Raw genomic sequence first — 26544 nt, 5'->3', positions numbered from 1 at the left:
ATGAAATGCACAGATATAGGATGGGGGACACCTGGCTGAATGAAACTACATGTGAAAGGGATCTGGGAGTCCATAAATTGAACATGAGTCAACAGTGCGATGCAGCAGCTAAAAAGGCCAATGCAATTTTAGGCTGGATCAATAGAAGTATAGTGTCTAGATCAAGGGAAGTAATAGTGCCACTGTATTCTGCTTTGGTCAGGCCCCACCTGGAATATTGTGTCCAGTTCTGGGCGCCACAATTCAAAAAGGACATTGAGAAACTGGAGCATGTCCAAAGGAGGGCGACTAAAATGGTGAAGGGTCTGGAGACCATGCCCTATGAGGAACGACTTAGGGAGCTGGGGATGTTTAGCCTGGAGAAAAGAAGGTTAAGAGGTGATATGATAGCCCTGTTTAAATACTTGAAGGGATGTCATATTGAGGAAGGAACAAGCTTGTTTTTTGCTGCTCCAGAGAACAGGACCCGGAGCAACGGATGCAAGCTGCAGGAAAAGAGATTCCACCTCGACATTAGGAGGAACTTGTTGCTGGTCTATGTGGCACATACTGCCTCAGAGTGTGGTGGACATGTTTAAACAGAGGCTGGGTGTCTATTTGTTGTGGGTGCTTTGATACTGTGTATGGCAGAATAAGGTTGGGCAGCTTGGCCCTTGCGGCCTTTCCCGACTCTTCTATATGATCCTGAGGTGAAAACAGCTGCTATGACGATGGACTCCCTCCCTCCCCCTTCCCTTTAAGAAGGAAGGAAGGAAGGAAGGAGGGAGGCAACCATCGATCGATGACTCGGCGCTCTATTAGGCGGGAGATGACGACAAGGAGGCCGCCCCCATTCGACACCTCGGCCTTCGCCTTCTCCGCCCTGGCCCCGCCCATTTTCCCTCCTCCTCGGGCGCTGATTGGACGAGGGGCTCATCTCAGCGCGGAGCCTCGCGCGCTTCGCCATCTTAGCCCGGGAGCAGAGCGCGGGAAGAGAACAGAGGAGGCGGAGGAGGAGAGAGTTCGCCATGAGCGGCGCAGACTCCACGACTAGCAGTGCTGCTGCTTCGGAGGAAGAGAGCAGCCCGGGCCCCAGGCTGCAGCCTTTGCTGGAGACCCTGGAGGACCCTGCTGCCTCCCCGGAGGCCCTGACCGACGCCTTCCTCGCCCTCACCAAGTGAGTCTCCAAGGATGCATCCACACTGGGGAGATAACCCGGTTTGGCACCGCTTTAACTTTTTGTCTGACTCTTTGCTATGGAATTCTGGGCCCACAACAAACTCCAACTCCCAGAATTCCATAGCAAAGAGCCAAAGAATAGACTTAAAAGCGGTGCCAAGCCGGGTTATTTCCCCAGTGTGGATGCAGCCGAAGTTAAAAGGGTTTGTATTGTCATTATGGGGGAGAAGGTGCCTCTGAGCATGGATGGAGGTGCATCTACACTGTAGAAATAATGCGGCTTGGTACCACTTGAAGTGCTCCAGGCCCATCTTGAATGGGGCCCTGGGGTTTGTGGCATCTAGTGCTGCTGCCTCAGCGAACTACAAATCCCAGGGTTCCGTAGGATGGAGCCATGACACTTCAGCTGCATTTATGTCTCTGAAGAAGTAAACTTGAGCCTATGAAAAGTTCTTGTTGCCAACTTCTTTGCTTCAGTCAGTCTCAGAAGGGCTACAAGATCTCTCTGAATGCTTGGCCTATTGGTGCAGCTTTATAACAGCATACTAAAATGGTGATGCTTATATAAAATGGCAAAATCAAGGTTTGCTTTTGGGAGTGTATATGTTATTAAAATACTTTCAAGCCCTGGATCGTGGATAAGGAATCCATGGTAAGGAGAGCTAACTATGTTGAATTTCCACCTGCTGAAGGCACAGAGCTTTCCCAGGAGGGAAGGGAAGTGTTTTGGGAACCCTGAACATGTTCAGTCAAGTCCGCTGGTCGTGAAGCAGGTTCAGGCTTTGTTAAGGCCCCACCACAGTGAGAAAAAACCCAGGACAGGGCTTTGCAGACACAAATGGGGAGCCGGAGAATGTGCATTCAGTTTGTAAACATGCTGTGCCACTGCGGGTTTGGCCCTATTTCCTTGGATCTTAAAATTTCACAGGATCAATATAGAATAAGCACATGGAGAAATATTCAGAGGATTGGAGGAAGGTGCTTGAGTATCTGTCCCAGGAATAGGGAGAAAACTTTCTGGGAGATGTTACGGTGAATTGAAGATAGAGGATAAAAGCAGTATAAGCATGAAAAAGAAAGGGTTAAAAGGTTAAGATCAGACTGGTGGAAATATAAAGGTCCACATATGCTCCCTCTGCATAATTAATATGGAAGGGGAGCAGGCACATAGAGATATATCCAAAATGGGATATTGCATTAAAGATATTGTCATGGTTAAGATGAACATCACAACAACGGAGATGACACAGATTTGCAATGACGATGTCTCCAAGATTGTAGAGAGGGAAGTAGTAAATGATTATTGTACAGTGCACCCTCGCCATATGTGGGCACACTATGCACTGCTTATGCTGCTATGAAAGTAATGCCCTATGTGCTGCCTCACGTTGCAAACATGCGCCCCATTGTTTCCAATGGGGCACAAACATATGTGGATTTCCCCTTATGCGGGGGAATCTGGAATGGATGCCCCTCATAAGTGGAGGCCCCGCTGTAAGATTGTATTCAATTGGATGTAATAGAATGGGGGGATTGAGTGGGTAATGGATGAGATAATAGTGTATATTGTTGTATGTTGAAAATAATTTGATAAAAGGATAATAAAGATATATATTTAAAAAATTCACAGGAGGTATTATTGCCACATCATGAGAAGGCACGACTCACTCAAAAAGACATTAATGCTTGGAAAGGTGGAGGGCAGTAGAAAGAGAGGTAGACCACATGGCAATGGATGGACTCAAGCAGGGAGGTCACAGGCCTAGATGAATCTACAAGATCTGAGCAGAGCAGTGGAGGATATGGGATCTTTGAGATGTCTCATCCGCAGGGTCGCCATGAGTCTGGGTCAACTTGAGGGCAATTAACAACAAACACTGTAAATGAAGATACTGCTTTACATCCAGGTCATTCCCTGCCCCTTTTATTTTACCTAGAACAACTGGTCGTAACCATTTTATTTTTTGTTCTGTGACCAAAATATTTTTGTTTTCAGTGTTCTGTGTACTTTATGATTTCTTGACCATGGCTTTTTCATTGCATTCCCATCTAGGAAATTCTTAACATTCACAGTAGATACACATAATGCTTCTGTTTTTTAAAAATGTTTAGTCCATGTTGAAACCCCATAATTCCATGCCTCACAGCAGAATTGAGAATTTATACCACTGTATGTTATTGATGCAGTGGCTTAGCGGTTAAGATGCCAGTTTTGACAATCAGTTCAAGGTCCGAGTGCTGTATGATGGGTTGAGCTTCTGTCACTAGTCCCAGCTTCTGCCAGCCTAGCAGTTCAAAAGTATGCAAATGCAAGTAGATAAATAGGTGCCACTCCAGTGGGAAGATAACAGAGGCCTGTTACAGACTGCCAAAATAAAGCTGCTTTGGGTCTCTTTGGAGGTATGCTATTTAAATGATGCATGGGTTCTAAGAGTCCAGAGGTTGCGCCAAAGCCACGCTCCATTCCCAAGCACTGGAGTGCAGCTTTGGTGCAGCTTCCGGATTCTTAGGATGCATGCTTCATTTAAACAGCATACCTCCAAAGAGACCCAAAGCAGCTTTATTTTGGCAGTCTGTAACAGTCCAGAGTTTGGTGCAGTCATGCTGGCCATATGACTACCTGAGTAATCCTCGGACAACGCTGGCTCTTCAGCTTAGTAATGGAGATGAGCACCTCCCTCTACAGTTGGTTATGACTAGACATTCATTTCAAGGGACTACCTTTACTGTTATATTATTGATGGTATCACAAGCAGTTCATACAAACACGAAATAAAATCCAATGTTTCAGAGATCCATTTCTGTCTGTCCAATGGGTGTTATCCTTTCTCATCTCTTTACCATTCCAGCCCATGCCACTCCACTGTGCTCTGAAGGAGTGGGAATTTTACCTGTTAGCTCCCACTGTTTTGCTAGAGGAAAGATACTCCAACGCTTCATTTACTCATCTAAACTATATTGGCATGCATTCTACATTTCTCTCCATTTACAGAATCGAATTCACAGTGGAGCTTTCGTGATTCTCCCTGCACAACATGACAGTTTGCTCCAAGGATTCATGGGACCAGAAATTGTACTTTTTGTAAATAGCAAGAAGACAATATCTGCAAGCTTGGAATAACATATTTCCATAATGATTTATTTCTTCCATGGCTGCTGTGCCCACAGCCATTTCTTCCTGGCACCATTATCTGTGCCAGCACAGATAATGTTGCTCACCAATAGGTTTCTGGCCTGAGTATTGTATGTTCAGGGAGTATTGTTTTTGGAAGAAAGGAATCTGTGCTTTATATCAGCATCCTTTGTATTTTTTTGTATATAGGATTAGTACAGTCAGCCTTTCGTATCCATGGATTCTTTATCCATGGTTTCAGACATCCACAGCTTGAAAATATCGCCGCTGTCACCCATATAAATTCCAATATCCACGGGGAGTCCCAGAACCAGGCCCCAGCTGATACCATTCCTGAGTCACATAGAAGTCACTGGATCCCAGTCTTGTTGTGAGTTGGCTGTCTGTACTGATTGGCTCTTACCTGCCTCTTACATTCCAGAGAGTGCATTTTTCTGAGCATGGGTTTAGTAGCATATTTCATATACAGCCACGGATGCCTCTAGGTTTGGTTACAATATGCATGGATAGATTTTCATTTCACCCGCTAGAAAAGAAATTGCATACTCTCTATTTCTATAAAGTATTAAAGATCTATTTGAGATAGACTCAGACTAAGATACTTGATTCTAAAATAACTTCACATATCATCTGAGATGATCTGTAGTAAGTGTAATACTGTACATTAAAATCAGTGCTGCCACATTCTTCGTTTACATTAGCAAAATATCTGCAATCTTGATAAGACACAGTTTATTTACAGGGAGGGCATGCTTATATTCATTGTAGAAAATAACTGCCTGCATGTTGCCCATGTTCTGTCGGATCTAGGTCAGTAGAGAGGCTAATGCCTGCTTCCATTGATAGGTTTGTCTTGCAGATGTAGGCCTTTATCCCACTGAAGACTTTGATGCAGCCATTTAGTTTTTTGGGCAAAAATAAATTTTTTCAAGAATACTTCCCACTGAATAATATGGTGTGCGACCATCCAATTTTTCCCCCCTTCTGAAATCTGGAGGGGGGGGGACCAAACCTGTGGATGGGAAGGTTCGACTGTGTAGCTGCTTTACAGACCTTTTCTATCAGTACGTGGAGATCAGAAGTGCAAGTTGTGGGACTAAAGTATGCATCCCAGACTCCTCCCTACACACTTACAAATAAATAACTGTAGAATAGGGTTTAAGCCAAGATTATATTTGATTCATTTGGCATTGCATTCATATCATTCCTAGAGAGGTGTCCTCGGGTAAAAACATGGCATTTTTGTTATTTGCGTTTTTTCATATTCACACGGGTTTTGTGCCCCGAACCCTAGCGAATATGGAGGGACAAGTGTATTTCATTTTTAAAGATTTTGCTCTAGTGTACTTTGATGCATATGTTAGAATGTCTAACAGAAAACTTTTTTTCCTATCAAGTCGTCTGACTGGTGAGGAAGGAAAAGAATTTGCTGCTCAAGTTGGAAAATATTTCCCTCAGCTTTGCAAGATATTTAAGGTACGTGTAGTACATTTAAGTTCTTTGGTCCTATTTTCCTTTGGCCCCATACAGACTGCCAAAATAAAGCTGTTTTGGGTCACTTTGGTGGTATGCTGTTTATACGATGCATGCATCCTAAAAGTCCAGAAGCTGCACCAAAGCTGTGTTCTAGTCCTTAGGACTGGATCATGGCTTTGGCGTGGCTTCCGGACTCTTAGGACTCATGCATAATTTAAACAGTATACCTCCAAAGTGTCCTGAAGCAGCTTTATTTTGGCCTGTCTGTATGGGGCCATAGACATCTTAGTGCTTTTGACTATGTAACAGCTGCTGAGCCTCTATCCATCTTCTTTGCTATCACATTTCTCCCTCACTTCCAATACCTGTACTTTTCAGTAGTTGCTTCCTTTCCAGTTATGCATACCCATATTTTTTGTAATATACTGGGGATGTAACATGTTTTATTTTTACACTGTATATAGATATGAAATTATTATCAACAAAGTCCCTCACCTAGTGAAGTGGAAAGCTATGTCATAGTGTGATGTTGTCACACAACTTGAGACATAATAGAATATATTACTGAAACTGGGAGATGGGGGATTATGAGTGTGATGCAGCTTTTGATTAATACTATAGTGCTGACTCTAAACAAAGAATACTAAGATATATTGTGCATGCCCAAGTTTCTGCACAGGCACATTTGTAAAAAGCTAAACATAATGTTTATATTATTTTGTGTTAAAAGAATTAATACTGATCTCCAGTATCTCTTGCCCTCCCCATTTTTTCACTAGGAGAACTATTGGAGACTTACTGTGATGATCAGAGAATTTGAATTGAGGATTTAAACAGTAGTTGAATGTAGCATGTAATGTAACCTTTTAAACAAGCCAATAAAAGAATAGATGCGGGCTTTAACAGTCTAAGCATAAGACAATCAGTTTCAAATTTAAATTTACAAATTGATGTAATTTACTAATACAGTCTTGTTAAATGACACATAATAAAATTACACATAATTGTCATGCTTTTTCACTTTTCTAGACACACATTCCTACTGAAAACTCAGAACTGAGCAGCGCAGCCTTACAGGCTTTAGGATTCTGTGTGTTTAACTCCAAGATTGCTTCGCTACTGTGTGGTAAACAATTCTTCATCTATTTGAAAAATTGCTAATCTTTCAAGCCTGGATTTTACAGGAAGACTAACCAGTAATCTTGCTTCACCCTACCTAATTGCTATAATATATATGGTACTTTAGTTATCACAGCTCATATCAGACTATTTTATGTCAGATTTTGTGTGGTTTTCCAGAGTTGCTAAAGTAAGTGTTGCTGTGTTTTGTGAGATTCATGCCTGAGAAACAATTGCAATTTATTCCTTGTCACAGTGCTGTTCAATACCCTGAATCCAAATATGCCACTGTTTCAAGTTGTTAGCTGTTGAAGGGTAGTTATATCTGTCAATAAGATCAGTTTAGGAGTCTAAACTGATCTAAGGAAGCAGCTGTACAGGTATACCGCAGTAAAGGAAGTAGATATATTCTTCAGCCTTACTTTAACAGAAATGGGAGTACCAGGGGCAGAAATAACATGTAAAAAATAGGGCTAAGTTCTTAACATCACAATAAAAAACAACTCTACATGCAGACTTTTTAGTTAAAACTAACAGTATGCATGTAAACAAACATTTTGAACTAGCTTCTTCAAAAATCTATCTGGGGATGAGTCCCCTCACCCCACCCATTCACTAGTTCTCACTTCTCTTGTGATCTTCATCTTAGTGGCCAAACTTATAGATCTATCTACCTGTCTATATATACACGTATATATTGACATGCATGTCCTAGCTGGTGAAGTAGACTAGGCTGCTTTTCTCTGTGTTTTGCATTTCAAACATGCAAGGAATTCTGGAGCCAGCTGCTGTTTATTTTCTCTGCTGTAGGCAGACACATACAGCTACAGTAGGGTAGGCTGGGGTACAATCCTGCTCTTTCCTAGCTCAAGCTTTATTACATTGTTTACTACACTTATGCTACTGCAGCCAAGGTCCAACTCTCCTTTACCATCCTCCCAGTGCCAATGCTATTAAAAAAAAAAGAATTCCAGTTTGACAGAAGACAAGGAGGAAAAGGGGGAGGGCTTAGGTAGATGTAAAACAGCCTTTGTAAACAGGAGCTTCTTTGTCAGAGATTACTGAGATATGCCTGAACAGAGAGGAGGTATAGCATGGTCTTGATCAGAGTATTTTTTCTTAGTTTCTTTTTTCTTTTTTGGTTCCAGAAACTGAAATACAAGAGTTGCTTTCAGTAGTAAACAGTGTTGCTGTAAAGGCAGTGGACAAAAACACTCGCACTAGAGCACTTTGGGTGATCTCGAAACAATGCTTTCCTGCTGACATTATTGGGAAGCTGGTGAGTGCCTTCCATTTGTCAGCTGTAAAGAAAATTTGTTAAAATGTCTCATGAATTTACAGGTATCTCATTTCTTTTCTCAGGTACCCAGTATTATTACCGTACTAGAAACAGTGCTTAACAAAGGAGACTTGCATTCTATGGTGGTTGAATATGAAGCTCTAAATGTTATCATACGGTATGTGTCGCATATTGAAATGTTGAGCAGTGTAGAGGACTGCGGGGGGAGGGAAAGATAATTTTTGTAGATGAATCTGGTAATAGGCATGCATGTTGTTGTTGTTGTTGTTGTTGTTGTTATGGCTGTCCTGCTCTTTTCCCAGTTTGGGACTCAAAAGTGGCTTACAACAAAAAAACACACACCTCATATTGTTAAAAATCTACAAGATACCAAAATTAAAATGAGATTAAATTTAAACCAGATTAAAACATATCACTAAAATGTACACACATACACCAACACAGCTGTTAGGAAGATCCAACACATCATTTGGTGGGGCTAGCCTTAGAAACAGTATGGTTCATGTTGTTAATAATTAAGCTTGCATTATTATTTTTTCTATTTAGACTCATAGAGCAAGCTCCATCTCCCATGGAGGAACAGGCTGTGAGGTGGGCCAAGCTGATAATCCCTTTGGTTGTCCACTCAGCTCATAAAGTACAGTTAAGAGGTGCTACTGCCTTGGAAATGGGAGTGCCACTTTTACTTCAGAAGCAACCAGAGGTGGCAGCGATCACTGAAGAACTAATGACTACAGTAAGGAAGGCAAATGTGTTTTGTTTTTCAGATTCTCCAGGAAAAAAAATATTAACTTGAAAAAAAATTGAAGATAAAAGATTACTATCCATACAGTTAAATTTTCTACAAAGATAAAGCTTCAGCTAAAAGATTGTATAAACTTTTGCTGTCAAAACCTAATTAGCTTTCCCAGAAACCTCTCTTGTTCACTACAGAAGAGACAAAAGCTATTATACTGATTATACTTCGGTATAAATTACGGGATGTTAACATGTCGTATGTGTGTTTGAATCCAACAGGATGCTGATCCATGTGATCCCGCAGTAGCCTTTGTTTCTTCTGTTGTAAACAACAAAGGTTTCTGGGAAAGCTCTAATTAGGTTTTGACGGCAATAGCCTCTTTTCTGTTGGCTACCCAACCAGAAGTTTATTGGAGAGCTTATGTTTTGGAGTACAGCTCCCAGAATCCCCTATTCACCTTTGTCACTAGCCTTGCTGGTGAACAGATTCTGGGAAATTTAATTTCTTTTCCAATAACTGCCCCAGTTGTATTATGCCTGTAAATATAGGTTGTTTTTAACTTTATTGGCTAATAGCTGTTGATTTCCATCTTTTCCCTAACAACCCCTAACATAGCATTTGTTTTCTCATTATTACTATATTTTATCCACCAGTCCACTGCTATCTGAACTTCTCTTTCTCTCTCGGAAAAGAAAAATTACTTGTGTGTATGTACGCAGTTGTTGTCATCAAAGCTATCATCTTCATAAATTTTATGTGCTATATTTTTGCAGAAAATAATTCCAGAACTCCAGAAGCTTTTCTCATCAAAAAATGAGACATATGTTTTGAAACTATGGCCTCTGTTTGTAAAGCTGCTTGGCAAAGTAAGTTGGATACGAATTTCTTTGTTTTAACTAATGCAGGCATTGAATTGGTGTGTATGTCAACTCTGACTGTTTACTTGCAGGCATTGCATCGTAGTGGAAGCTTTATCAATTCATTACTGCAGTTGGAAGAACTTGGATTTCGTAGTGGGTCACCAGTGGTAAAGAAAATTGCATTCATTGCGTGGAAGAGTCTGATTGATAATTTTGCTCTAAACCCAGGTAGACTAAAACTCCAAATATTTGGCTTTTATTTTACTATTCAAGTTGAAACACAAAGAAAAGGCTCATGTGATCTGTTTCTGCTTTTGGGAAGCAGGTTGTACTGCTCTCAGTGGGATTCAGTCCCAGGTGCTTGGGATTTTGTAGCATTCTGTGTGCATGAGTAAGAGCAATGCAGATTTTTCAGTAGTGCACTCAAGTCAGATCTGCACGAGTGTAACTTTGGGCAATGTTGCAGATGATGCATAAATATTGCCACACTTGCCATATGTCCTCACTTGCCACATAAATGCATATAAAGTTTACCAGTAAGAGTGGTTATTTACACTGCTTGCCACATTAACTTACTTGTGCAGTTTGCCTGTCAAGCATATTCAGTTGTCACTGAGACTGCATCCACACTGCAGAAATAATCCAGTTTGACACCACTTTAACTATCATGGATCAATGCTATGGAATTCTGGGAATTATAGTTTTATGAGATATTGAGTCTTCTCTGTCAGAGAGCTCTGGTGCCACAATAAACTACAAATTCCAGGATTACATAGCATTGAGCCATGGCAATTAAAGTGGTGTCTGGATTATTTCTGGGATGTGGATGTAGCTCCTATCTGCTAAATTTTGCCATCCTAGTAAGGCCATTTACCTATTTTGAAGGATTGCTGTTTACTCTTACTCCATTTATTGTAGATGTTAATAAATTTGCTCTTGTCTCATCATACAAAACTACTGGGTATGTTATACTGAGGTAATGGGAGTTGTGTAGTGGTACAAGTCCTAGTATATGTCTATATATCATTGTGAGTAAATGTAATGTGCAATTCCCAGTCCTTTGCATGTTATTTCTGCTGCAAAATGATCCAGTCTGAAATACTTCTGAAATATTATGGTAATACCAATCCACCTGGTATGCATTTGGTGGGGGAGAGGGGCCAAATTCACTGCCAAACTATACAAGTGGTGGCTGATGCCTTGCTCCACCACCATCCCCAGCCAAATGAGATCTAGAACAGGATGTGGTAGGGGCCACCGCTCGCAACCGTCTCCAGCCTAGGCCCGGAGGAGAGCCCCTCACCAAAACAAAAAACAGTCCTGTCCTTTCCTTCCTTCCTTCCTTCCTTCCTTCCTTCCTTCCTTCCTTCCACCACTGGATCCAGGATCCCAGTCAATCCTTTTCCTACCCAGATCTTGTGTGGACGGGAATCACTGCCACTGCTGCATGTAGCTTTGGAAAGTAGGATGACAGGAGAGGAGCAGCAGCAGCCACTGTGACCACTACTTGTGCAAAACTTGGTTGCAGAGTTAGCTGTGCCATATACCTCCTCTTGCTCCTCTCTCTAGAGGTAAGGGAGCCCCAAAAATGTGGGACTTGTGGCTGGGGCTTGCTGCTGCCCTACACCATTTTATAAACCTGTATCTAAAATCTGAAAAACTCCAAAATCAAAAGCATCTCTGGTCCCAAGCATTTTGGTTAAGGGAAACTCATCTTGTATACAGCATCTTGAAATATGTCATGTGTCTGTAATTTAAGTCCAAAACACACTGCAAAAATAATCCAGTTTGAGGCCACTCTATCTGCCCTGGCTCAGTGCTATGAAAATCTGGGAAATGTAGTTTTGTGTAACATTTAGCCTTCTCTGAGAGTTCTGATGCCACAGTAAACTATAATTCCCAGGAATCGCTAGCATTGAGCCAGAGAAGTTAAAGTGGTCTCAAACAGGATTATTTCTGCAATGTGTTAGCTAATCTATTTTAAACAATTTAAGTTGTTGGTGAGTTAACATACTCTTCCTTGTTTGAGTTTGTAGCCCTCTATACCTAAAGCAAACCAGCGGCCCCATCTAACTAGGCCATCATTACTTCCTCCTAGTATAAGGAGATGGAAGCAACATTCTAAATATCTAGTGTGTTGTAGGAATACATATGGAAACATCTGTATTCACAGAACACCCTCACTGTAATCCAACAAAGGCCACTTTTTAGTACTACTGTTGAGCTAATGGAAAATGGTTCTGAGTAATTTTTAAAGTTTTTTTTTACTGTGGTGTTACTGTTTAACCTGAGATTTCAAACAATATAATGTAGTATTTGGAAATTCTTACTGTGTGTCCTAACAGCTAGAATTATAGGTCCCATTTGTACATTCTTAGATACATCAGCCCATTTGAAATCAACAAAGTATTTCTCAGAGGGCTTGTGTCCTGAATAGACATACACACACTAGTTGCATCTGTAAATATGCATCCCACTTCTGTAGATTAAAACAAATTACAGAAATGTTTGGTCTGAGATGCTGTTATTCTGGACTATAATGTTGATATCCTGGATTGAATTCTATTGAATAATAGAATTGCTGAAGAGTGTGCTTACCAGTTAATGCCTGTTATTTCCAGACAGTTGTTTAAAGTTGGGGCTTGCTTTGTTGGGTACACCAAGAATGCACTCCCCTGCATTCCCCTAGGCATTATCAAAACAGAGAAATCATTGAAAAGCAGGTTTTATATATATACTACGCAAGGTGGAGTCTCTGGATCAGTACTAGCCCCTGAGATTTTGGCTGCTAGTCCTTGGCAAGTTTCCAGGAAAGAAACAATTGTATCCAGTGAGCACAAGTTTAGTGCTGGTCCCTGGCACACTGGAAAACAGTAATTGCCAGTCCCCTACCTCTGTTAAGCCAAAAAACACTTAGTTATATGGTGCTTGTTGGAGGTACTTTGTTCCACCGCAGATAGCAGCACCTTATTTCCCATATTTTTTCTGAACAGAAGGAAAAGAAGACAGTTAGAGGAGGGCTTTTCACCCTTTGTTGGCCCTGGATGATTGATTTCCAGTCATATTCCCCAGAGGATTTATTTATTTGTTTTAATTTATGTCCCACTTTTTTCTTAACATGGGATCAAGGTGGAGGATAGGACCATCAAAATCTGTTCAAGGTGGAGGATAGAGCCATCAAAATAATACACATTTAGTGAGGGAACTCAAAGTGGCCACAATAGAAATACCTAGGTTTGGTATTTGTGAGGTGGCTGAATGAGTTCAAACACATCACTGTGGGGTCACTAATCAAAAGAAATATAAGCAAATGTACAGTCAGCACTGTGTATTAGTTAGCCAAGTCCATCTTCTATGTCTAAAATATGCAAGGTCATTTAAGCCAAAAATCTTGAATTGATTTTGGCTTTGCAGTAAATTTTAACAGTGTTTTCAATCCTTGTATCCAAAGAGATTTTATGCAGTGCAAAAAGGCTAAAGTTACTCATGCAACCTTTGAGCTCCATCCACGTGAGAACTGAAGCACTGGCACTGACGAAACTAGAAGTCTGGTGGTATTTACTGATGAGGCTCGGACCTCAGCTCCCAGCCCATTTTGAACAGGTAACTTCATCTTGTACATTACTGTAATATTAAGCTTATATTAAAATGTTGTTGTTGTTGAGTGCCTTCCAGCTGTTTCCAATTAACGATGACCCTAAAGCTATCACAGGGTTTTCTAGGTAAGATTTGTTCAGAGGAGGTTTGCCATTGGCAGGCTGAGAGATTGTGGCTTGCTGAAGGTCACCCATGGTCAAGCAGGGGTTTGAACCCTGGTCTCCAGAGTCCAATGCTCAAACCACTACACCACTCTGCTTCTTGTATTAAAATAGGCTTTCTGAATGCATCTCACTTAGATTTTATTCATTGACACCTTTTCACACAAGAGAACAAATTATACAGCATTTCTTTATGTTCACACATTGTCTTGTATTTAAGATGGCTCTTGTGGTCATGACTGCCATCAAATCTGAAAGCCTAATAGAAGTATAACACATGAATTCATACTTGGTGTCTGATGCAGTCCTGCACCTGCTGTTGTGCAGCTTTCATGAACTTATTTATATACAATAGTTGACATACTGGATGTAGTTTGGCATACTTTACAGGTATGTCTCTGTTAACAAAATAGATGTATTCCTGGATATTACTTCAACAGAAAAATTGGTACCAGAGGCAAAAGTAATATGGAAAGAATAGGGATAGGTTTCTACACACATACAAAAAGAGTAGTTTCATGTATTTTGGCAGACTTTTTATTCCCAACTAACAATGTGCAGATGTGAAATGAAACAGCCAGGGTAGGTGAGCTTTGCAAATATAAAGAAAAACATTTCAGAATTTTTCCAAAATGAATCTAGAGATGGGGTAGTTAGTTAGACAGCCTTATCTGCTTTCCCCTTTTCCTGCTGTCTGCACTTGTTTAACAACGAATTCTGGAGGCAACTGCTGGTAACCGTATCTGCTGTAGGCAGGCACACACAGGTACAGTAGGATCTGGTAGTGCAGAATCCCATTCTTTCCCACTTCAAGCCTTATTCCACTGCAGACATCTGCTGCAGCCTAACACCAAAAATGTGTGTTTCTCCAGCCCTCCTTCACCATACTCCCAAATCTGATGGCAATTAATCTTCTAGATAGACAGAAGATGAGAAAGAAAAGTCAGGGCTGGGCAGTCTGATAATAGGCTCTCCCAATATCTGGGCAACACAGCGGAGGGCTGTGGTCTCTCTTTCAGGTAAAGAAAGGGTTAATGATATGATGGTTAGGTTAGGCTACTTTTATTGAGGGTCAGCATGACAAAGGAGTGACAGATCACAAGAGAAGATTGTCTAATGAGGAAGCTTGGAAGAAGTGTGAAAGCTTTGAGATGCTTCCAACATGAGAGGTAGTAAAAACACAGTGGCTCAAACGTGGGAGACTTTGGGAATTGAGGAAGTGTTGCCTGTTTCATTGTCCCTAGGGAAGCTTGGTCATCCCTAAGGAAGTTTGGTTGTAGGTTGAACAAAGAGGTCCAGATTTCCAACTTTCCATGAACATCCAAAAACCCAGAACCTCATCTGTGTTATGAGTAGAGTAGAGACATTCAGCTAGTTGTGTTAGCTGAAATAATGTGCCTTACTGTACAAGATACTTCCAAAGTCTCTTCAAAGTTTCTTGTACCTTGTGGCACTTTTGTTATTACAATCTCTTGTCATGGAAGCACCTGGAAGCTTGCTCACTTCTCAAACTGGTCATCCTCATTGGACATTTGTCTCATAATTTGGGTTATTTCCTTCTGAAGCTGATCCCCAATAAAACTAACCTAAACCATCATATAATTAACTCTTTGTTTACCTGGAGAAGAGAACATACCCCTCAGCTGTGTTGGGAGAGACCATTATCACACAGTCATTAAAGACTTTGTAAAAAGGATATTCTTTCTCAGAGGCTTTATTAACTAAGGTTTACCTGTATCCTCTTAGATATAGGATACCTGGAAGTGGAAAGTGGAACATATTGTAGTGAAGCATATTGCTGGATCAGGTAATTGTGGCCAAATGTTTGAAATCTCCTGGCAGTACTCATGCATTAATACTCATTTTCTTTTTTAGGTGTGTGTACCATTAATTCAGAGCACTTTAAGCACTGATGCCTCTTTCCTACAAGGAAATTCATCAAGGTTGTCTATTAATCAGAGTTTACTAACACCAGGTTCTGTACAGAAATCAGGTATGACCTCTTTCCCACTGATACACAATAGTTGTACCGTTTTTGAGTATGAGAGACAAGACACTGAAATGATTGGTTACAATACTATGACAATAAAATGCAAACGTCCATTGTATGCTCTTCCAAGCTCCTTTTTCAAGGGTGAAAAATTCAGAAAATTTACATCTATGTTCAAGTCTTGTTTTTATGCAGTATATAGCAGTTCTTTGTGGAATAACTGGAGTAAATAGAAAGAAAAAAGAACACTGTATTGAGAGTGTTGTTTTCTAAAGTAATTATTTCACCCAGATCATAGTTATGTTAATTATCAATTTTAGTATATAGAATTCCTTGTCTGCTGTTCCTACATATTCCTGCAAGTTGATATAGTTCTGTCTAATTAAGATGGACAGGCTAAGAGTAAAAACTTATCTGAATTACAATATTGTCTAGATTTTGTTTTAAAAAAGATGAACCTTCCATTTAATCTTCCCTTGCCCTCTTTGCTTTCTGTACTTCTCATACATCTAAAACTTTTTTTTGTTTGTTTCTTCTTTCTGTTGTAGGAAACGCTGCTTGTCCAAGGTTGAAGCTGAATTCTAGCATTGGAGGCGTCATGGCTATTCCATCTATTCAGCTTCTAGGAATTGAAATGCTGCTTCATTTCTTCATGGGGCCAGAAGTGTTGAATTTTGCCAAGGATAACAGTATTGTACTTAGTTTAGGTAATCTCATATACTTTTGAGAAGGCCCCATCAAGTTCACATACCAGAGCATTGGTTTGCATTGTATATTTCTTTTAAACTGCTGGCTACTCTCTTGTTTCAGAATTATGTTTATTTTTTTCTCTCTTCAACCATCTAGAACCTCTTCAGTACTCAGTAATTAGCAGTCCTTCCTTCTTCTGTAAACACGCAAGTACATTCATAAATGCAGTTCAGGATGGCTTCATTGCAGTTGGGAAAGATGCTTCTGGTAAGATTTCTTTTTTACCCCTGCCCCCCATCTTCATGCTGCCCAACCTGTAAAGAAGGTTCTTCAAATAATTAAGTGGTTGAAATATATAATCTAGCACTCATTGCTTTGTTACATGACATTCAACATCTGAGTATTTCAGCTGATTAAGCTTTATCTGTTGTCATGCAGATATTATTCTGAGCACTATATGGAGGAAAATGATTGATTTTGTAAGAGCTGCTATTGAATCAGGTAACAAATTATATTTCTGCTGTTGTACATAGAGGGCTATGTGAAAATGAAATGCTGAATGTGTAAAATTCCTCATTGAGGCAAATGCCTCATAGGCCTTGGAATCTTAGTTCTAATGCTTCAGCAGTAACAGAGAAACTAATTTAAGCTGAATAATGTATAAACTGGACGGTATTGAATATATTCTTTGGTTAGTATATTTAAATCTGGACCCATAAACTTAGCTTTCCTTGCCCTGTCCTACCACTTCTCTCATTTACTGAGGGTCTCCAGTCCCTTTCCTTTTCTTATAGAACAAGAACTCTGCCATAGCTACTTTAATGCTTCAGTTGTATTTTATTGTGGTGCTGTATTTATATACAGTTGTGAGCCACCTTTTAGAGATCTTTGGCCCGTTACAAACGGGCCTATAGTACGGATGCCCCTAACCCTAATACGGACCGAGTCTGTACAAAATGGCAGCGCCCGTTCCACACGGGGCCCGCCATGTTTACGTAGCAGACGTGCTGCGTCCGCATGTCGCACAGCGTATATGATGCTGCGAGTGCGCCATTGGCGCCTCGCGGCGTCATATCTGCACTGCAAGGAGAAGCTCCATTTTGGCGCTTCTTATTTGCAGCATGGAGGAGTCATGCGGTTTGGCTGCTGCGACTTCTACGCTGCAACCAGCAGCGGCGTGAGACCGCCCCTTATGGGGCACCTTTTTGACCAAAAAACAGTGTGGAACAAAAGTATGGCAAAACAAATTGGCACAAAAATTATGTGAAATTACCTGGAAAAGTTACTTTTCTGGACCACAGCTTTGTTTGCACATCTTCAGTATAGTTTGTTTAGCAAACTGTGTACACATAGAGTTAGTAGACATGAATGCTTGTCCTGAAAACAAGAACACTGTTTTAAGGACTGGCAGCTCTAATTTTAAATTAAATGGTGCTGACTGTGTTTCAGAGTTAAGCAAAGAATGTTGAAAAACTTCATTTTGCATCACTTATTTATAGGCAGCAAAAAAGAGCGGCAGAGTTCAGAGATACTTACAATGTTGCTGCAGGCCTTAAAAAATACTGTCTTGTCAAATGAACTGCCTGTATTAATGTCACTGGTAAGTATTACTACAGTTTGTGTGTGCATGCTTTTAAAGAGGCAGTGTATCTAGATAACCTGAACCCAGAATTGGTCAGCTATTGATCAGAGGCTGGTAAAGTGCTAGCTTAAACAGTGATAAGGATTTAACTGTGGGTTCAAACTACATGTAGTTCTCAAAAATGAAGTTTGTCAAAGCAAATGCTAGCCTTTAGGAATTGTTCCTTCACCCATACTGCAGAACACTCCTTCTGAACAAGCCTTGCTTTTCATCCTGGTAGCTCATAATTTCTAAAATCAGACAAGCACCACATTAGTAGTTATAATATAATATTAATGCCTGATAATTGTTTCATCATTAATTTCAGATGCATAAAAGGTGTTTTGTTTTTACTCCATTAGTCTCTGATAGAAATCACAATTAAAGAATTACCCCCAAAAGTATTAGGATCACCAGCCTATCAGGTTGCCAATATGGATCTTCTAAATGTAAGTGTGTGTGTGTGTGGTCAGTCCATTTTTCTATCTGTTGGCATGTTTAAACTTGGTATTCCTCATTTATAATGTAGAAAAGACTGTATTACCCTTATTTGTTTCATGGATGTCATGTAGACCTGAACCAAAAATATCTCTGAAAGTGTATGTGTGTTGCTATTTTGGATTCAGTGGAGTTACCAGCTAAATCTTAAATTCTAGGATCAGTATAGTAGGGGGCTATAAATAAAGCTTTTTTTCCCCTAGCTAGTGGTGGTGGTGGTAATCTGGGCCTGGATTTTTTAATCAGCATAAATCCATAAATACTTATGACATAACAAGGCTGATGTATGTGGAAACTAAGTTCATTGATGATTTTTCTCTCTTCCCTGCCAGGGAACCCCAGCATTGTTTTTAATTCAGCTCTCTTTCCGGGAAGATCTGTTGAAATGCTGTGTTCAAGAAGAAAGGTAGGCATTCCTGAACAAAGGTTTGGGTTTTTGTTTTGTTGTTCCCCTTTGTTTGTGACCAGATAGCCTTATACCTGAATTTAGTGTGGTTATTTATTGAGAATTTTTTGTCTAATGGATGTATTGCATAATGACAATAGCCCTATGCAGGTTTGCCTACTTGTAGGATGAAAGTGGAAATGGAGACAAATCTGAATTCCCAATCCTGGGAGCTCTATAACCAAATACCATCAGACATAGTTCTGGTGGCTAGTACTGATCTTCATGCTCAACACTCTGAAATACAGATAGATATCCTGGAATTTAACATGAAGGTCCACATAGTAGACAAAATGCCAGCGTAGGGCTAATCTTTTACTGTTTTAAAAGCATAACTGATGTAGCCCCACCCCTAAAAGTCCAAGCTGTGCCAGTTACTGAATATCTGTTCTTTTTTTTATTAGGTTTTTCTTGAATTATGAATCTCTTGTAGGATTTGTTTTGTCTGGCCCTACATCCCCTCTGGCTTTTAGTGAATCAGTATTCACAATTGTTAATCAAAGTGCACAATATCTGGAAAACAAGGAACATCTCTGGCGAATATGGAGCACTGTAGTTAACCCATTAACTGAATGGATTAACCAGGTACATTCAACTTGCTTTTATATCCCTAAATGCCTGTTAACAAAGAAGCACCAAGTGATATCATTAGTATACATTTCACTGGAGAGAAATATGTCAGTTAGGAACTTCTCATTACTTTCTGAAGCATTGCTAGTACCTCAGTACAAGCAAATTAGCTCCACTTGCCTACTTACTATGTGTATATTCTGATTGTAGAATATTGTAAATTAACATAGCTTCATACTTGCCAGTGAAGTAACTAGTGTTGGAATTATATTTTTAAAAGAAAATCCAAGTATTTCATTGTGTTTTAAGCAAGTATAGACCATAAATTCCTAGTTGTAAAAGGTTGCATGTGTGAATAATTTCTCAAAAAAACCAAACTGGGATTGTGAGTACTTTATGCACTACAAATTCACAGCTTTTTTTCCAACATTGGTTTCTTCTTTAGACAAATGAAGTCAATCAAGGTGATGCGTTGGAACATAACTTCAGTGCAATTTACAGTGCTTTGTTGCTGCCTATAAAACACATCTTCCCATATTCTGAATTTCCACAGGTAGGAAACCAATATATCTGAGTGTTATGTATCAATAGTCACTATTTAGAAAAGAAAAGCCATCAGACTTTTTGTTTTTGTTACAGCCTACACTGAAAACATTGCTACGTTCCTGGTCAGAGCTCTATAGAGCCTTTGCCCGTTGTGCACTCTTGGTGGCAACAGCAGAAGACAATTTATGCTGTGAAGAACTGTGTGCCAAAATAATATCTGGGATAGAAGATGAAACCCAAATTGTAAGTATATATATACATTAATAGAAAATGTGGCCCAGTCCAATAGACAAAATCTCACCATTTATCTCATTCTGTCTTTATTTGACAATTTCCCCCCTTTAGAATCAGTCCATGTTGGATGGTCTCTCTCACATTACATCAGTTATGGTTGACTGCATCAATTTTGCACCTTATGGTACCAAGTATCACCCATCAAATAGATGTAAGTGTAACAAGTTATGACAAGCAGCAGATTTCTTGCTGTGTGAAACAGCTTTTTTTTTAAAGATACTGCATTCTCTATGCTCTCTGTTTTGGGGTCCACCTCTCACTTAGTATTCACATACACCCTGTTCCCACTGTATACACCTTTGCATGTTTCACTGCCCTTAATATGATCAGACATTGACCATGCCTGCTGCTAACCAGAATTCCCTTGGAATCTAGGATTTGTATAATTGAAGAGTGGGAGGGAAAGGAGTGCAAGATTTTGCAGTCTGGCATGGATCTCTAAATTATATTAAGTATTGCAAGTGCACTTTTCCAAGAATTAAATTAGAGTTGGTCCTCCATATCCACAGATTCTTTATCTACGGATTCAAGCATCCATGGTTTGAAAATATTCCCTAAAATATATAAATTCCAATAATCAAACCCATTTTATACAAGAGGCCCCATTTTACTATGCCATTGTATATAATGGGACTTGAGCATCCACAGATTTTGTTATCTGTGGGGGATCTTGGAATCAAACCCCAGTGGATGCAAAGGGCCAATTGTACACTCATAGTAGAAAGATTTGAAGAATAACTAATAATAATAACAACAACAACAACAACAACATTCTCCTTCATTGATATTTGTGATTAAATAGCAAGGGCCTGAAACAGATGGGCTAAATAGAGCAGCTTCCAGCCGCTTTGGGGACTTGGCGTTTAGATGAATCATGCCCCTGATGCAGCCGGAAGCTCCTCCAAGGCTGCCAGCAAAAGGAGTGGCAAAAAGCAGCTCATTTGGAAGCAGGCCATCTAGTTGCCTCGGTCCCAGAGTGAACGGAGCCAGAGTGGCCTCTGGTTCGCCCCAAGCATGATCTATTATAAATCTGAATAACATCATATTTTAATATGGAACTGCCTTGGTCTTAAATCAGTATTAACAATATAAACTTGTTGTTCAGCCCCACAGACACCTACAGATTGGTCCAAAAAGAAGAAAGATGATCCCCTTGGCAAGCTATCATCCTTAGTGAAACTTCTGGTGATGCTGGTAACCACTCTGCACATGCTTGCATCCAAAGAATCTGGTCTTGAAAAACTGGCTCCTGTTGGTGCTTCTGTTATTGGAACTCTTCAGAATATCATTGGCCACATCTCTTTGCCTTCGGTCATCAGACCTCTATTCAGAATTGTTACGAAACCACTAGCAGTATTTTACGAAAAAACAAAGTAAGTGCATAAGGATCATCACATTGCATTATATTGCTAGCACAGTTGCAGTCTGCTTTTAGCCTACTGTGGCTAAGTTGTCATGTGCAAGAAGGTGAAGTATTGCATCAAAACAATTAGGTCATACTTTATTAGTGCTTCATTCAAAGAGCACTTTATCACCTTGATGTGGATGTTGTACAACTGCAGCATTTACTGTTGTTGTTATTTACAAAAAGTAGCAAGAAAGTTCAGGAGGTTAGAATCTGATTTTAACTCTTTTCTCAGTTTAACATCTTTGTAGTGCAGTATTTGCTAATCTGGCAGGATGTGTATTGTGCCTGAATATTTAATCTTATGCCCTGGACTATGAAAGCTAACATTACATTTTAAACAACATATTAAATTGAAATATTATACACTCGTCCCCCGGGATACGAACGCGCCGCGTTACGAATTTTTCGGGTTACGAAAAAAAAATTATTAATTAATTATTTCCGGGTTACGAAGGTTTCCCCGGCTTCCGAAAAAAGTTTTGGTGCTTTTCGGCGCTATTTCGCACCAAAACGCGGCTTTTCCCCATTAGCGCCTATGGGGATTCGGCTAACGAAAGACTTCCGGGTTACGAAAATGGCGCCGGAACGAATTAATTTCGTAACCCGGGGGACGAGTGTATTGGTATTCTATCCAGTCCAGTCCTTTAACTGGACTAGTCTGTATTTTTTTCTTGCACATCTAGTGTTTTCAGCTTCCTGGACTGAATCTGTTTTGGAAATGACTGAGATAAAGCCAAATGATTATTTGGCTTATTTTCCACCCCAGGTTGTTTTTTAAGTAAAATTTTCAGACAATGCAAAACAGTAAGTTTAACAAAGGAAAAACAAAACAGCAAAACATGGATGTGGTTTTTGTTATGAAAATCATACACCTATTGATGAATAAACAATGAATCCTTTGCATACTTTTTCCTTTGTACTTTTAATATAGTTTCTATTGAAAGCAGAATTGAAACTAGTCATACAAAAATTAGCATTAAATCACAGGACACTATCTTCAGCACTATTCATGGAATACAATTAATGAAGGATAGAAGGTTGGTACATAACATAATTTAAAGAAGACCTTTATTGAAGGAGAGTGTAGTGGCTTGAATGTTGAACTAGGACTCTGGAGACCAGAGTCTTATTCCCAACTCAGCCATAAACCCATAAAACTCAATAGTATACTTATGATTCTGTGGTCCTTCGTTTGCTTTGCCTTTTTTATTTTGTGGGAAATCACAGTGAGAATCTTATCAACTGCATCTTGGACAAGTCACACTCTCTCAGCCTCATGGGAAGGCAGTGGCAAATTACCTCTGAAATGTTGCCAGGAAAACCCTGTGAAAGGTTCACCTTAGGGTCGCCATAAGTCAGAAATGACTTGAAGGCACACAACAACAACAACAACAACAAACATTGAAGGAGAGGTCACCATAGAGTGCTAGGTATAGTGGGAGATGAACTGTATCATTATTAAAATGATTAACAAATGGCTGCCACATTATTATTATTATTGTGTGTGTGTTGTTACCTTTCTCCTCCTATTGGTTGATTGACAGAAGATTAATAGAGGGAGGTTACTCTGGTTTTAAGAAATTAATTGTTGTTTTGTGTCTGCACTGCAGAATTATTGCAATTTGACACCACTTTAACTGCCATGGCTCAATGCTATGGTATTACAGAATATGTAGTTCTGGAAGATATTTAGCCTTCTTTGTCAGAGAGCCACGGCAGTTAAAGCGGTGTCAAATCATTAATTCTGCAGTGTGGAAATAGCCAGAGTGTTTCTTAATTTAAATTTGAGCTGTTGATTTTTTCAGCACTGCTAAAACTATACTCTCCATATGGATATTCTTCTGTTTTATGACTCCTTTTCCTTGCAGGTCTACAAATATCTCTAGAGTGACTAATGGACTGAACAATAAGGTAACAGAATGCGGAGTGCTGTCCTTCTATCTCCTTAGAGTGGACATTTCTGTAGTGCAGAAGTCAGGAACTTTGGGTTTTGGATTTATGCATATATTGTCCTACAGCTTGGAGGCCACTCCCTTTCCTTTTTGCAGCTGCCACCAAAGCTGTCACAGAAATTCAGTGGCAAATGTGGCTCTATGGAGCCAAGGATGCTAACACATCCTCATGCATCATATAGCTGTCTTTTGTCACAGTTCTTAAATGGTGTAGGGTTGTCTTTTATGCTGTGGCTCATTGACTTCAACTGAGTGACTTGCAGTGACTGAAGCTAACAGGATAACTGAAACCTCATGCAAAGGTGCTAAAAGGTTGGGTGTAGCCAGAATGTTGCTCACCTCTGCCTTTGTACAGCACACTGTGTTTAATGCCTGCAGCTCTCTAGCCCACTTCTGTAAAAGGGATACATAGGTGTATAATGTGATGTGGATGTGTGTGTTTTGCATAAGCAACAAAACTATCACAATATAAATTCCTTGTATTTAAACAGATTTCTGATGAAACTCCTCCAAATCTTGAAATTGATCAATGGAGAGAACTTTTTAAAGGGATAGACTCAGAGAAGACTTAATTATGCCTGAATTGAAAATACAAATTATTGCTTGTTATCTATTTTTGTCCCTGTTTAATGCATTTCTTATTCTGTTTCTCTTACAGCTTGAAAAGATGTTAGCGGAGAGCATTAGCTGTTTGCAGTCCCACTATACTGAAGCTTTTGACAGTGAGCTATTGCAAGAGCTGTCTCCAATGTTGTGCATTATGCTTTCGAGCAAGAGCAAGCAGATCCGCACTCAAGCTGCTCAGTTCTGGAATGCAACCTTTGGTAAAGCCATAATGCTGACATACCCAGAAGAGTTAAAGTAAGAGGACTTGTGCTGCTTGCACTGTACCCTATAGTCACATGAGCAGATACTCTTTTGTAGAGGCTTCCCTTCATTCATATAGGACACTACCTTTTTGAATAGAAGGGTTTGTTCTGCTTCTGTTCCAGAACTTAGATTCAGCAAAATCTCCCACTGCATCAAGTGGTTCTGGCCAACTTCTCCCATACCCTCCAACAAAGTTGATCTTCAAGGGTTAGAGCACTTTCGTGAACAGCATGGGAGGTGGTCATGAAAGAGGAAGGCACAATGGATAAAAAGTTATTTTGTCGTCCCCCCATCACCATCCAGAACAGAACACATGGGATCTAGGGATTATACCACAAATGTTTATTTCCTTGCTGTAAACCTTGAAGGATTTCTAGAGATGAGTTTGGAAAGGAAAAAAATAATGGCTGCATTTTAAAGCAGTCCTTTATCCTCCATGAATACCTAAGCAGATGTGACAGTCAGTGTCAGTGGCTTCCCAAAACAGAAGTCCTTCCTTTGGCGATTCTTTTCATTTACAGATTCCTTGGTTGCTTCTAGTTTCTGTTTTATTTAAAAACTGGAAACAGCCTTGAAAAACTGCATTCTCTAAGTGATCCTTTTGTTTAAAATTTTGTTCAAGAAGTAAACTGGTTTGGTGGTAAAGTGAAATTCTGAGTGGAAAAAAGGCAAGCAGATAGTACTGTTTAACCTTTATTCAGTCACAACTAGAATAGACTCACTGAATCAGTGCAAACTTAGTAAGTCAACACTTTAGTGGGTCTACTTGGGACCAACAATTGGATGTAGGCATTTATCTGCCATTCCTCTAAGCTACTTCATGCTCATGAGACATTCTTTGGTGGCAGTTCTCTGAGGTAAAATAAACATGACTACACTGCTTTTAGTTTTTGGATTCTTGGCACCTTTTAGTGGGGTGAGTTACTGAACTGATTCAAATCCCCACTTTCTTGTTTGCTCAAACTAATAACTGTATGCATAACTGTCTGATAATAACAAAGGTTTAAAATAAATAAAGGTATTAGATAGTTAAATAAGTAACAGGTTGGGGGAGGGTCTTAAGAAATGTTTATTATTTATTTTATTTAAATTATTTATTGCATACCCTGCTCATCAGAAATAAATGCTCTCAGAAGGGCTTGCAGATTGTTAATTTAATAGTTCCCTATCCTCAAGTTTACAAACTGAAAAGACATTACACAAAAAGAGAAGAGAATGGCAGCAGGGAAGGGGATCAAGTTCAGCAGATTCTGCTGGTTCTTCTCCCCCTCCCAAGCCAGGACAGTTGCATTTAAGATGGAGGGAGGAGGGCCTTTCATCTGCCTCTGGGTTAGGCATGGTGGAGCTTTGCCTTCCTTTTCTTTCCAAGGCCAGCGTGAGGGCAATTGGTAGTACTTTGCATTCTTTGTATGTCAGTGTAAGTTCTGGGTTTTCAGCAAAACCTTTGTTATTTGCTTCCTTGCAGATCTGTTTTGTGTCAAGCCAGACAGAAAACAATTCTCTCATTGCCTGCTTTTGAAAGCATTGAGATGGTAGGAGAGTGTATTGGGACATATTCAGATTCAGTAAGTATAGCACATTCTAAAAGTCTTGGAATTTGATGTCATATACTTTTCTTCAGGTGTATGAATAGGACAGAATATAGAGTTGTATGACCTTAGTTTGCCTTATGCCCCCAAAGTTTGAATTCATTCTGCTTTTTTTAAAAAAAGTGAGTATTGACATGACTATAAAAATAAAAACCTTCCTGACAGAAGGACTTCTCATAGTCTAATACTGATGAAATAAAACAAAAGGCATGTGTTTTAAGGGTATTTTAATTACAGGTATGTCTTTAATTTTGTTGGAACAGACAGAGAACTCCCAATGGGATACTGTGATAAGTGGAATAGAAGTAAATCCAAGTGGGAAAAGGTACTCCCTACTGGCACAGACCAATGAACTAAAAGAAAACAGTATTAATCCCCATGTAACACCTGCCAAGGTAAACATAGTTTACTATCCAGGATAATATTTCTACTTGCATGTCTTAACAGTTTTTCTATCTTAAGCACCATTAGTTTTGTTATTAATAAGGATGTCTACATAGTGTAGACTCAGTTGCAGATTGTTAGAGT

At 39.7% G+C, this 26544-nt stretch overlaps 1 protein-coding gene across 3 annotated transcripts in view; it reads left to right on the top strand.

The window, feature by feature from the left end:
* The first annotated feature begins 968 nt into the window (after nucleotides 1–968).
* Nucleotides 969–26544, top strand: part of RIF1 (replication timing regulatory factor 1) — a 37579-nt gene continuing 12003 nt past the window's right edge. For all 3 annotated transcript variants that reach the window (XM_089520038.1, XM_089520037.1, XM_089520036.1), the window contains exons 1-25: nucleotides 969–1156; nucleotides 5689–5767; nucleotides 6797–6893; nucleotides 8035–8165; nucleotides 8249–8343; nucleotides 8733–8922; nucleotides 9699–9791; nucleotides 9875–10013; nucleotides 13237–13388; nucleotides 15419–15536; nucleotides 16082–16240; nucleotides 16380–16490; nucleotides 16662–16724; nucleotides 17723–17823; nucleotides 18207–18293; nucleotides 18675–18748; nucleotides 19192–19372; nucleotides 19803–19910; nucleotides 19997–20146; nucleotides 20249–20348; nucleotides 21303–21570; nucleotides 23474–23516; nucleotides 24216–24418; nucleotides 25893–25992; nucleotides 26280–26411. In XM_089520038.1, the coding sequence (XP_089376164.1) occupies nucleotides 1008–1156; nucleotides 5689–5767; nucleotides 6797–6893; nucleotides 8035–8165; nucleotides 8249–8343; nucleotides 8733–8922; nucleotides 9699–9791; nucleotides 9875–10013; nucleotides 13237–13388; nucleotides 15419–15536; nucleotides 16082–16240; nucleotides 16380–16490; nucleotides 16662–16724; nucleotides 17723–17823; nucleotides 18207–18293; nucleotides 18675–18748; nucleotides 19192–19372; nucleotides 19803–19910; nucleotides 19997–20146; nucleotides 20249–20348; nucleotides 21303–21570; nucleotides 23474–23516; nucleotides 24216–24418; nucleotides 25893–25992; nucleotides 26280–26411 (3123 nt within the window). In that variant the 5' untranslated portion in view covers nucleotides 969–1007. The remainder of the gene's footprint in view (nucleotides 1157–5688; nucleotides 5768–6796; nucleotides 6894–8034; nucleotides 8166–8248; nucleotides 8344–8732; nucleotides 8923–9698; nucleotides 9792–9874; nucleotides 10014–13236; nucleotides 13389–15418; nucleotides 15537–16081; nucleotides 16241–16379; nucleotides 16491–16661; nucleotides 16725–17722; nucleotides 17824–18206; nucleotides 18294–18674; nucleotides 18749–19191; nucleotides 19373–19802; nucleotides 19911–19996; nucleotides 20147–20248; nucleotides 20349–21302; nucleotides 21571–23473; nucleotides 23517–24215; nucleotides 24419–25892; nucleotides 25993–26279; nucleotides 26412–26544) is intronic.

The sequence above is a fragment of the Sceloporus occidentalis genome, unplaced genomic scaffold (assembly GCF_023333645.1).
Source record: "Sceloporus occidentalis isolate IW3139 unplaced genomic scaffold, rSceOcc1.0.p SCAF_4, whole genome shotgun sequence".
Taxonomy (NCBI): domain Eukaryota; kingdom Metazoa; phylum Chordata; class Lepidosauria; order Squamata; family Phrynosomatidae; genus Sceloporus; species Sceloporus occidentalis.
The sequence above is the reverse complement of the archived record's forward strand: the minus strand, read 5'-3'. Positions and strand labels throughout refer to the sequence as shown.